Source organism: Cibotium barometz, chromosome 9 (genome assembly GCF_041138505.1).
Source record: "Cibotium barometz isolate CiBa-2024 chromosome 9, ASM4113850v1, whole genome shotgun sequence".
NCBI classification, from domain to species: domain Eukaryota; kingdom Viridiplantae; phylum Streptophyta; class Polypodiopsida; order Cyatheales; family Cibotiaceae; genus Cibotium; species Cibotium barometz.
The window spans coordinates 57,358,294-57,370,990 of NC_141054.1; the positions used below are offsets into that span (position 1 = coordinate 57,358,294).

A 12,697-nucleotide genomic window follows, 5' to 3' on the forward strand; every position below is an offset into this window, starting at 1 on the left:
CATCATACAAAGGGTTTCACATTCCAAATCTAAGCTGATTTGAGCCACTGTAGTAGGTGACAAGGAGCAAAAAACCAATCGTGCTTATATTCGAAATCGCGTCAATTCTAAGGGGTATTGAGCTGGTTTTTCAACTTAATAAGGACTTGTTACTCATCATCAAGGGAACTAAGGCAATCCAAAAATCCCCATCAAAATCCCTTTTAATTTTCTCAATTGAAGCTCCCAAGATTCAACCCTATTTAATCACTGTGATTAGCACCTTATCATTATCATTAAGGATTGATTTACACAAATTGGGCCAAATTAATGTCAAAATTTTAAAATTTAGGTATAAATCTACTGTGGGAATCTCTCTCTTACATTAAAATCCATCTCACCTGTTTGCAATGCTCAATTTGAGCAATTTTTCATCGCATTTATAGTGTATTTTTTATACATAGTTTGCATCTTAATCACTTGTATCAACTTGAAATCAATCATTACATGAAAAATTAGATCTCATTGCCAATCTTGTATGAGATTAGACAATGCCAGTGAAGCAAAACACAAGCTCATTGGTGTAAGACCTTCTCAAAAGGCAAGTATTTTGCATCTCATAACATTATATGGGGAAGAGGTGCATCTTTGGGCTGACAAAAATGGGTACTCACATGTGCATAAGCATCAAAAACAAAGAAAAGGTACATTAAATACTATCCTAAGCATTCTAAGAGCACACGTGCATGGAATCCACATCACAAAGCATGCCACTTACACACTAAGCATCAAAGAAAGAATCAAAGCACCAAGCACACACATCAAGTGTGGTAGCAAGAAGAATGAGGTCCACATGAAAGGAGTTATCCAAGAGCCAAGTGTCAAGCCAAAGAGAAAAGACCAAGAGTTAAGAATCATTCAATAATGTAAAGAAGAAGAAGAAGGACATGACATCGACATGAAGCATGAAGTCAGCACAACAAGGGATCTTCACCAAGCAAGAGCAAGAAGATCTCAAGCAAGCAGCAACACTGACCAACAAAGGTGCTACCAACCACTACCCTAACCTAATCAATTCATATGTTGGTAAGCCACAAAATGAGTAGGCAAGTCTGTTTGTTTGTAAGCATGCTTTACCACCTAAGAGTAGTGATGCAAATGTAAAACACTTCTTACTACCTGAGAGTAGCTAATCAAGCACGAGGGGAGGAGATGTTCCATGTCCAAGTCTAAATCTCAATCCACCTACCACCTGCATTAAGGAGGGGTGAATTATTTGTAAACCTTACATCTGACCACCTTGCAATAGCCTAAGAATATGGTACCGAGGAGGGGTGTTGAGAAATGTGGTGCCATTGAGCATAGGAGTTGGTAGGGTTTGAGTTGAGTAAGCCAAAGAAGGCATTGTCCAACAAGAAGCCACATGAGAAAGCTAAATTATCCCACATGACCTAGCAAAGCAAATTTGTAAGGGGTCATTTTCAAGCAAATTTGTAGCTCCCTCATATAAAAAGGGGTCATTTTCAAGCAATGAAACATGAAGCAAGCTCTCAAGTCTCTTTATGAGTACAAGTTTCAATCTTGTAACCTAATTGAAATAAATCAACATCTATATTATCCTAGCTTAGTCTTGGATTAGCCTAGCTTAGGGAGATTAGCCTAGGTTTAGAGAGAGGAAAGAGTAATTTCTCATATTCAAGTGATTAGCCCCAATTATGGGTTATCTTGGTATACACCCTTTTCACACTTAGATTAATATTGTCCATGGGCATGGTCTATTGGCCTTGGGCCCATTATTACATACGAGACCACACTTTGTTACAAACTATCGCCACCTAAGAGGTTTTATCCTGAAACCATTGATATGTATAACCACAATCCACATGGATGGAGTATATGTTAATGGACTCACGTCAAACTTCAAGCTCATGCTCACACCATGTATGGGAGGCCACAATCACATGTATATGACTACAAACTAATCCAAATTCCTCTAAAACATGCCATAACATCCTCTCCATAATGACACATAAGCCTCATGAAGCTCTCGTACACTATGCATCCAATACTAAAGGGTAGAGGGTTGTCCCAAGTGAATTTACAGGAATTTCCAACAAGCTAATTCATTGTTCTTGAACCTCGTTGGACCTACCAAATGCTTCCAACAACCCTCGAAACTCTTCCAATGTAGAGGCAGGTTGCCAAGAAGCTTCTTCCTTAGGTAGTCCTCACCATTTGACCAAATACTCCACTCATGTATGGCTGTGAAGAACCCTTTCTCTTGTACCCAAAATTGCTCCCAAAAAATACTCAATCATACCCTCCTCATTCACTAGAGGAAGCTCTTCTTGCACAATTACTTCCAGTTCAAGGTAAGCTTTGAGATGCGACACATGGAACACATCATGAATCTTTAAGGTTGATTGAAGTGCCAATTGATAAGCAACTTCACCAACACACCTCACCACCTTGTATGGCACATAGTAGCAACACGAGCTAATTTGGTATTCGTGTTTACCTTCTTGAGAGTACGATATCTTGTCCGCAATACCCATGTTTCTCAACAAACAAGTCACTAGGATGAATAACTAGCTCATTAATAATGTTTGTGTGCGACTTTTTGACTAAGCGTTCAATTAGAGAAATGGAATCCCTGTGTGCCTCTCTTGCTCTCCTACATGGTGCAAACTATTTCTACACTCACTTGAATACGATTTTTCATCAAGCTTTCTAACCATTTAAAGTTGATATTTAATGGGTTAACACATTACACTTCTAACCCCATGGTTTATTTCAGTAGTATGAGTCCCACAATTATAGTTTTTGGATTTACCCAAAAGACTTAATAACTCCTTATATTCAATGTTAAAATTTCATTTCCTTGGGATACATACCACTTTCTTATCTATGAATCTTTCAATCCTCGAGGACACACTTTGCATCCGTAAATCTAACAAGTCTAGGAAATTACCTTTTATGTTTGCGAGTTTATCCATAGAGAAAGCAATTGTCCCTCTTCATGGCCCATAAAGTACCCTCATGATGTAGAACTTGGCCATTAAAAATCTCCTGTAATTGTTTTTTATTTGAGAGAGCTAGACTATGGAGAGACTAATTAAATTTTATCTCAGTAGAACTATGATTCGCAATGTTCTAGTCTGATGAGCAATTTTTTGAGAATCTTATACACTAGATAGCACTAGGTTTTCCATATAATGGGCATAGTAACCTATCATTCTGTATGGATAGACCCCAACTTTTTGTGTGGGAATGGTTGGAGGGTTCTTTACACAAGGGTCCCTTGGGTCCTTTCTTGAATTATTTCCTCTATTTGCTCAAATTATATTGGTACCTCTTGAATTATTTCCTCTATTTGCTCAACTTATATTGGTACCTTTGGACACTTTAGCTTCCTTATATGATCATTAATTAAGACAATAAATACAAGGAGCATTAAAACACTTTCAAGGTAAAGACCACCTCTCAAGTCTCCACTCTTCCCCATTTTTGGATGTTCTTCTCTCTTGGCTCAAACTCTAATGGTACGATGTACCCATTTAATGATACGGTGTACCCTAAGATTAATAAACTCACTAAAAGAAAGACCTCCCTTTTGACTTACTTTCTACACCAAAAATAAGGTCACCACTAATGTTTCTAGAAAACATTTTTTTCAGCAAACCACAAAACTTGGACCCTTCAAATTTTAAATATTTTTGTTGAAAATTTACAACTTTTTTGAGTGAAAATATGACTATAGTGCTTCACATTTTGTAGATTATTTAAAATTGAGAAAATAAATTTACACATGAAACCAACAATGCTATAGGTGCATTGTATATAGTTTGTAGGTTTTGTGTGAACACTAGCCAATTAGTTGCTTAAAGATGGGTCAATTAGCACCTTTTTTATTTATTTGCTATGTCAAAGATAAAGGCCACCAATCATCATATATGCACGTCAACCATAGCCTAACTTCTATAAACATGCAACCACCTATACTATAGCTCTCTATATGTGAAGCAATCGGCCCTGCCTGCCTTTTATGCATAAAGTGGCGCACTACAAAAACAGCCTCATTGCATACATTAAAGGCAAATTGGTCACATTCAGTTTTTGCCACCCCCCCTCAACTGAGGTGTTTAAAAGGGTCCACCAAGATGAGAAATACACCTGAGAGCTACTGTAACTTTCACCAAGAGTTTTCTACATGCATTACTCCATGGCTTAAGAACAGGTTGCTTTGACCTCACTTTCATGTGACATGGATTTTTATTGGTAGGGCTTGTTGGCGTTTGTAGTCCCTTAAGCTTTTACTGACCATTTTCTTTTGGATGGATGTAAGTAAGAGAGTCCTAACTTCTGGATAGATGTAGGTTAGAGAGTCCTAACTTCATGAAACCTCTAGATGGATGTAAGTAAGAGAGTCCTAACTTCTAGATGGATGTAGGGAAATGAGTCCTAACTTCTAGATGGATGTAGGGAAATGAGTCCTAACTTCTGGATGGATGTAGGGAAATGAGTCCTAACCTCTAGATGGATGTAAGTAAGAGAGTCCTAACTTCTGGATGGATGTAGGGAAATGAGTCCTAACTTCTGGATGGATGTAGGTAAGGGAGTCCTAACTTCTGGATGGATGTAGGTAAGGGAGTCCTAACTTCATTAATACTTTGGCCAAGACTTGTTTGTTTTCTCCCAATACTCTTTTTTACTTAACGCAATTAATCTCTCTTTGCTAACTATTGAAGCATGTTATTAACACACACACACACATGGACGCACACACACACAATTTCCTTGTAACGGCCTAGGCATGCATTCAATATTATCAAATCAAGTAATGCTTTTGTGGCTTAGTTTCACCAAAAATTTTAAAATTTTCACTAATTATATGTTGTGACAAGAATTAAGAGCATGCCATATTCCAACAAGATGAGTGACACCATGTGATGATGAGAAAAAACAAGTCTCATATAATTAAGTACCTTTACTTGGAAGAGTGGAAAAATTTTGGTCATGAGCTGTCTAGGTTTGTGTATAAATTACCAAAATATGTGAGTAAGTGTGCCTTTTGAACATTTTATTGATTTAGAGAGAGAGAGAGAGAGAGAGAGAGAGAGAGAGAGAGAGAGAGGGTTTAAGGGATTTTATAATAAATAAAAAGAAGATGGTCTAAAAGTCCTAGACTAGCTCTAGAATATAAAACACTTACAAAACTTTTACATTCTTCATCAAACCACACTCAAAGAGTTCTACATGTTCACCAAAGGAGTGAGAGGATTTCATTCACAATCACGACAATAGTATTTTGAGGTTTTAAAGAGTTTCCTAAAGAAAAAGCTAAGTTTTGGATTATTGAATGTGTGTCCTTTCACATAGGTATGCCAAAGTTTTACTACTCTAGATTTGACAAACAAGAATATCTTACTCTCTTGGCTTTCTCACGTGTAATAGGATGTGGCACTTCTATAAAGTTATATCCCATAAAGGGTGTATTCTCTTTGTTATGTAACACCTCATATACTTTTTGCATACAGACTTGGGCAATTCATATTCAAATACTGACTTGGCAATTCATATTCTCTCTATATTCCATGCAAGTCAAAAGTACATCTAACTAGTTTTAAATGTCTCTCTTAGTAAATAACAACTATAGAATAGGGCATGATGCATATATTGTTTAAAGTTAAGTATGATGTTCATGCTCAAGCAAAATTTGAGTTATGACCACGTTATTGAGTTTAAACTTTCGTACAAAAACTATCTTCCATGGATTGTGCGCCAATGTATGTCACATAACTCTATCAATCACTCTACGTAACATGTTTTTTTTAATAAAGTTCAAATTGCTCATTTGCACTAGAATTTACAATTTTTTCTCGCCACCTAGAAAACTCTATTGAAAGGGCAAACGCAAAAAGGATGACAATTTCGTTAATTTGATACTTCTTAAAATTTAATAGCGTGCAAGCTCTCACTTATTTTTGCGTAGAATACACTTTTTTTTAAATAAATATAGAGTATGTTTTTCAAAAATAAACACATTCACTTATACCTTGGTACGGCTCTTAATGCAATTACTACAAACTTCATTATTCTGCAAATTTTAAAGAATGAATAATATTAGAAAAAGCTTTGTGAGTACTTAATTTCAAATAGATCAAATTATATGCGGTTTTATTCAATAGCAAGCCTTGCCCTCGTCCAAACTAATTAAAGCTACTGCATTCTAAGAATCATGCATCAATCTTGTATATTTTCTCTTTTCATTTTAATTTCATCCTTTTTAAAAAAAAAACCTTCGCTACAGATGTCTGTATCTCCTATAGTGCACCACAAGCACCACAATGAGCGCCATAATTCATTAGGCGCACATAATTCTTTATTTTTATTTTTTTTTAACATCAACTCACGCAAATATAATATAATATATATATGGATCCAGTTCTACACAAAGTAATATGAGAGAACCAATCGCCCAATTTAATCCTTTCCATGAAGCTATGATTTTGTCGAATAATGAAGTCCTATAATCTAATCCATTTCATAAAGCTAATAAGATTCCTGGAGAAAAGTTCTCTGCTGTAGAATGTCTTCATGGATGAGGAACGATGTGCGTACAAGCTCCCATGTTCTACAGAAGCTTCCATGTTCACATGCCACATATACAAGTACTGTACATGAAGATAAACGACGGTCGATGTAGGATGAACTTAGATCTGCACAATTTTTTTAAAAAAAACTAACAATAAGTTCGTTATATTGCCCTCTACTCTTAGTAATATGGAAAGCTAGTCTTAATTAATGCGCCCCCACCCTACACACCCCACACCCACACCCACACCCACACCCACACGCACACACATGAAAATACAACAGCATGCATGCACGCGGGAGCATATGCATGCGGGCATACATACATGGTGATATGTATGAGCCATATACTTATCCCTCTATGCAGGCATGCATATATGTGCAAACATGTTTATATGGTGATATGTACGAGACACACATGCAAGCATGTACGTAGGTATACATGCGTATGCAAAGAGAGATTACCTTGGCACGCAGGGTTACGTTCTACTGGGCACCCTCCATCTCCTTAAGCATGCTTACCACCCGCAGCATTGATGGCCTCCTCAAAGGATCCTCGGTGGTACAAAGACAAGCCACATGCAGAAGCTTGATCATTGTGCTCTTCCATGAAGAGCTTGCTGCTACAAGCAACGGATCAAGAATGTCAACTGCTTTGCCATACCTCATCGAGTGCTTCACCCAGCCCACTAGGTTGCCGCCCTCGACATCCTTGAAATCTGTCCCTGTGGGTTCTTTGCCTGTGAGCAGCTCCAAAAGAATGACGCCATAGCTGTACACATCTCCTCTTGTTGTGGACCTCCAGCTCTGCCCATACTCGGGAGGAATATACCCGAATGTACCAGCTATGTCTGTGCTAACGTGGGTCTCACATGCACTGATGAGGCGAGCGAGACCGAAGTCTGCTACCCGCGGCTCGAAATTCTCATCCAGTAAGATGTTACTTGCCTTCATGTCTCTATGGATGATGTGTGGGATGAAGCCATGATGGAGGAATGCCAAGCCTCGAGCCGACCCGGCTGCTATTTTCCACCGCTTGGGCCAGTTCAAGGCTTCTAGTGCATCTGCCCTATTTCGCAACCACAGGTCAAGGCTTCCATTCACCATGTATTCGTACACAAGCAGCTTCTCTTCACCAAAGGAACAGTATCCCAGCAGAGGGACAAGGTTTCTATGCTTCACTTTCCCTAGGGTTTCCATCTCAGCCAGAAACTCACGCTGCCCTTGCGTCCGTGAATGGCCGAGCTTCTTCACTGCTACCATCTTGCCATCAGGGAGAGTTGCCTTGTACACTGTTCCAAATCCACCATCCCCGATAATGTTGGTCTTGCAGAAGTTGTTTGTGGCCTTGAGCAAATCATCCAAGGTGAGTCGGAGAAGTGGCCTCTCAAACATGGCTACATTGATACTCAATGGCTCTTTAACTTTGTCAGAGAAGAGGAGTTCATCTGAATCCAATGTTGCATCTTGCAGCTTAGCCTTCTTCAAGGCTTCAGAGAGGGCATCTTGCTTCATCATTTTCCACCTAATAAGAACCAGAATGATGCTCAGACAGCTAAATGTACTTGCCACAGTGATGCCCAACAGTGCAGCAGGGCTTAGCAAAACTGCGGCTGCATGCCCGGCTGAAGCAGTACATCCTGTACCTATTGCAGCACCGCAGAGCCCTGCGTTAGCTCTGAAAGAGGATGCAGAAGAGTTGGTACAGATCCCCGAACTTGGGATCTCGCCTGCTAAGTCATTGGAGGATACATTAAGAACTGAAAGCTCTCCAAGAACACAAAGTTTCCATGAAACTTCTCCAGAGAGGTGATTGCTAGACAGATCAAGATAGGTCAGCTGAGAGAGTGACCCAAGCTCCAGGGGTATGCTTCCAGAGAGGTAGTTTCCATGGAGATCAAGGTATGAGAGGCTGGAGAGGTTCCCAATGGTTGCAGGGATGGATCCATCAAACAGATTGTGACTCAAATCAAGGGACTGAACCTGATGCCAAGCCGTGCTCTTACTGAGCAGACCAGAAATGTCACCAGCAAGTTGGTTATCCTGCAGGTATAGTCCTACAATGGATACCATGTCAGCTAAAGAAGGTGGTATGTCACCCGTGAGCTGATTGTGGCTCGCATCCAAGTGAGTCAAGCCAGTTAAGTTTCCAAGTGCATCGGGGAGTAATCCAGAGATGTGATTGTGTGTAAAGTTCAGCTTGACCAGGCTAGTGATCCTTCCCAACTCTGAGGGGATGCTGCCACTAAGATTGTTGTGACCCAGATTCAGACCTTGCAGTCGGCTGAGTTCCCCGAAGCTAGATGGAATGCTGCCAGATAGAGCATTATTGGACAGATCAAGGGTTGTCAAGTTGGTCAGTTGAGCTAGTGCTTCTGGTATGGCCCCTGTAAGCTGATTGCCTTCAAGTGAAAGCTCCACAGCCATAATGCAGTTCTGAATCTCCTCTGGAATTTGCCCAGTCAACATGTTCCAAGAGAGATCAAACAACCCGTAATGTTGTAGGAAAGATGATTCCGGGATGTTGTAGACCTTGGAAGCAGTTGAACATATCTCCCTTGGGATGGGTCCTGATAGCCAATTGTGAGACAAAACCAGGCAAACAAGGCTAGGGAGTTGTCCAATTTCTGGTGGGATTTGTCCATACAATCTGTTGCTACCAAGGTCAAGGGTTGCCAATTGAAGGCATTTCCCAATCTCGTTTGGAATGATCCCTTTGAACTGATTGTCATTGATGGTGAGGACTGTCAAGCTTTGAAGATTTCCAAGCTCAGCTGGGAGGGGTCCATCTAGGAAGTTGTCATCCAGATACAGCCTTTCCAAGTTCTTCAGCTTTCCCACTAGAGGAGACAGCCCACCCACAAGGTAGTTGCTTTTGGCCGAGATTTCCATCAGCAGTTGAGAGGACCAGATTTTGTCGGGGATGGTGCCAGAGAAGTTGTTTCCATCCAAGTTGAGAGCCACGAGCTGGTTCAAGTCAGCAAGATATCCTGGGATTTTCCCTGTCAACATGTTCCCAGGAAGCTCCAGGTCAGTCAAGGCTGTGCAGTTGATGAAGGTCTTTGCAATGGAACCAGTGAAAGAGTTTTGTTTGAGAGAAAGCTGAGACAACATGGGGGCCCTGCAGAGTTCGGGGGGTACTGAGCCCGACAGATGGTTGCCATCAACACTCAGAGTTTCCAATGAAGAACAGTTGCCGAGCTCCCTCGGGATCTCTCCGATGAACCGGTTAGTCCCCAGAAGCAATGCATTCATGTTCTGCCAGCTACCCAACCACAAAGGGATTGTCCCATCGAGAAAGTTCCCTTCTACTGAGAATGAGGTGACCAACTCCAGCTCTGAAAGCTCCTCTGGAAGTGGCCCTGTGAGGTGATTGAAAGCTAGCTCAATAATCCTCAAGTTTGCACACCTTCCGAGGGACGCTGGTATTGACCCATTAATCCGATTGTTCGGAACCGACAAGGAAGTGAGGTTCTGGAGCTTTCCAATAGAGTCCGGAATAGGTCCTATCAAAAAGTTCTGTGTTAGATCAATTCTGCTTAAGGATTGCAAGTTGCCTATTTCCTTAGGCAACCTTCCGGATATGAGGCAATCTGCAATGTTGAGAACTGTAAGCTTTTTCAGGTTTCCAATTTCCTTGGGCAAGCTCCCATTGAAGAAGTTTAGCCCCATATACACTTCTGTTAGACTGACCAGCCCTCCTATTGTGGGTGGAATGGAGCCTGTTAAACTGTTGTTGTTGACATCAAAGTACTGAAGCTGGGTTAGATTACCAAGCTGGGGCGGCAGGTCCCCAGAGAGCAAGTTGTTCGAAAGGTCAAAGTACGACAACAGGAGAAGGTTGCTAAGAGATGAAGGGATCATGCCTGAGAGTGCATTTCCATCCAATGCAAGATAAACCAAGCTGTGCAGATTGCCAAGTTGTGGAGCGATGCTTCCGGAGAGCGCATTCAAGCCCATATCAACGGTATGAAGCCTTACAAGGGAACCCATTTGGGTTGGTAAAGGGCCTGTAAGCAGGTTGTTATGCAGCAAAAGTTGCTCAAGATGGATCATGGCCCCGATCTCAGGTGTGATCTCACCAGACAAGGAGTTGCAGCTCAGGTCCAACTGCTGCAAGCTAGTGGCATTCCAAAGCTGCATGGGTATAATGCCAGTAAAATTATTGGAGCTCAGATTGAGGTTCTGAATTGCTGGCAAATCCCCGAGAGATGGAGAGAGAGTGCCCACCAAAGACAAGCTCCCGAGTGATAATGACTGTACCCGGCTGCTACCATGGTCACAAGAGACCCCCGTCCATTGGCAAGGGTCTCCATCTGTTTCCACCCAATCTGCGAGAGCATCAGAGGCTTTCAAAGCCATCTTGAAGGCCAGAAGAGCATCCTTGTCGGTGTTTAAACCTTGCAAGACCTGCAACGGTATGCAAAGCAGGAAGACCGAAAGCCATGGAAACAATAAGCTAGCCATTGTCTTCATAATGACCCCACTAAGCTCTCAATTTAGCTCTCCATCAAGAGCCATTAAGCCTTCTGTAAACTCTTCACTGGGCTTGTGATGGCCTCACAGGTTTTGCTGAGGCGACCGACATCTGCATTGCCACAAATGATATCAATGCATTTTCAGAAAGCCATTGTTGGTGGGCACTTATCTTTGAACTCAGAAAGGAAACAATTTCTTAACTTTGGGCATTTTTTCTTATTGAAATTAACATTCTATTATTATAATTATCTTTTTTTTTGGGTGGGTTTGTTACTTGAAGGATCATATAACAGCATTACCCTAACTGGTGGGACATGTATAGTAAGAACTGAAATGCAAAATGAGCAAGGGAACAAAAGAACATTTTCAAGTCAGCCAACCAAAAACCATTCCACATGTATATCTCTATCCTTCTTACATCTTATGCTCTTAAGCCTAGCTTTGCTTAAGTCCGTGATTTTTCCTCTTACGTCACTTACCTAAACGCAGGCAAAGCTTGGAACTGGCGAGCATTACCAAGTCTAAAACACGTTGACATTAAAGTGTTGATAATTTCAAAATAAAGAACTCCACCCGCTAAGGTGTAGACACTTAAATGGTCAGCTATTTTGAATCAGTCTTAATGAAGTGAGGCTAAATTAACGGTGGGATGAGCAGTAACCACAAATACACCCAATCTTTGCACAAGGAAAAGGAATCCCAGGCTTGAGATCAGTCTTAAACTGGGCAAAGTTGAAGTTGATGGTGGGGTGGGCGATCAATTACACCAAATATAAGCACAGAGATCATGAAACCATTATATTGGCACAAAATTACACCAAGATATGCACAAGGTTACAATATCAGATGTGCACAAGAACAAGGAAGCTTAACAACATGAGATTAGATAGGCAAAGTTCACCTTAAGAATGCCATGTCTGCATTTTTCAGGTCGTTGAGCATGGAAAAGAAGGCAGTGCTGGTGAGCTTTTGAGTAGCCAGAGAGAGGCGCAGACAGTGAAAGAAAAAGGTGAATTTTAAATTAGCCAAAAATGTGCACGCTACGCATGCAGAGAGGGAGGGTGTGGCACTGTAGCTAAAATTATGAAGAGTATATAGAGATAGAGAGTGGTGACTGTATTTAACAAGAAAGCAAACTGAGGCTAGCATAAATAAGAAACAATTGAATGAATGGGAGACAAGATGAGCTTCAGAACAAAGGGGAGGCTAAAAGGTTGACAAGGGGTAGTAGTAAGAGAGGAAGGGGGGCAAATGGTAATGAAAAGGTGAAGAGGGAGGAGAGATTGCAGGCCATAAAAAGGACAAAATTTCGCTCTTGCAATTGGGAAGAAAAGACCCATATATTGTCCAAGAAAAAATTGCATAAATCACACCATTTATGTTTATATACGTATTTATTTATATGCGCATATGTGGGTGATTGGGCATCTTCTTTTTTCCCAATATTTTTCTTGCTGTGGTCAACTTCTTTGATCGGTGGGTAGCCCACTGACTTCTCTTTCGTGCAGAAAAAAAAAACAATTAACTGTTTGCTATGATTTCATTCACCTTGAGAATCATCATCATCGCCGGTAGCCCATCCACTCACCAGAGCAATGAGTTTCTCAACATACCATTCCCTCACTAGCCAAAGATACTTCACTAA

General features: G+C 40.8%; 1 protein-coding gene across 1 annotated transcript; it reads right to left on the reverse strand.

Moving 5' to 3' along the window:
* Positions 1 to 6,395: 6,395 nt before the first annotated feature.
* On the reverse strand, positions 6,396 to 12,355 carry LOC147635750 (uncharacterized). The gene is made up of 3 exons (XM_086803152.1): positions 11,954 to 12,355; positions 7,039 to 11,161; positions 6,396 to 6,698 (listed from the first exon to the last, which is right to left on the reverse strand). Exon 2 carries the CDS (start codon positions 11,047 to 11,049, stop codon positions 7,060 to 7,062), a length of 3,990 nt encoding a protein of 1,329 aa, XP_086659278.1. The 5' UTR covers positions 11,050 to 11,161; positions 11,954 to 12,355; the 3' UTR covers positions 6,396 to 6,698; positions 7,039 to 7,059.
* Positions 12,356 to 12,697: the final 342 nt, after the last annotated feature.

Coding starts and splice junctions, on each gene's coding strand:
- LOC147635750 (XM_086803152.1), bottom strand. CDS start 11,049: ATGAAGACAATGGCTAGCTTATTGTTTCCATGGCTTTCGGTCTTCCTG.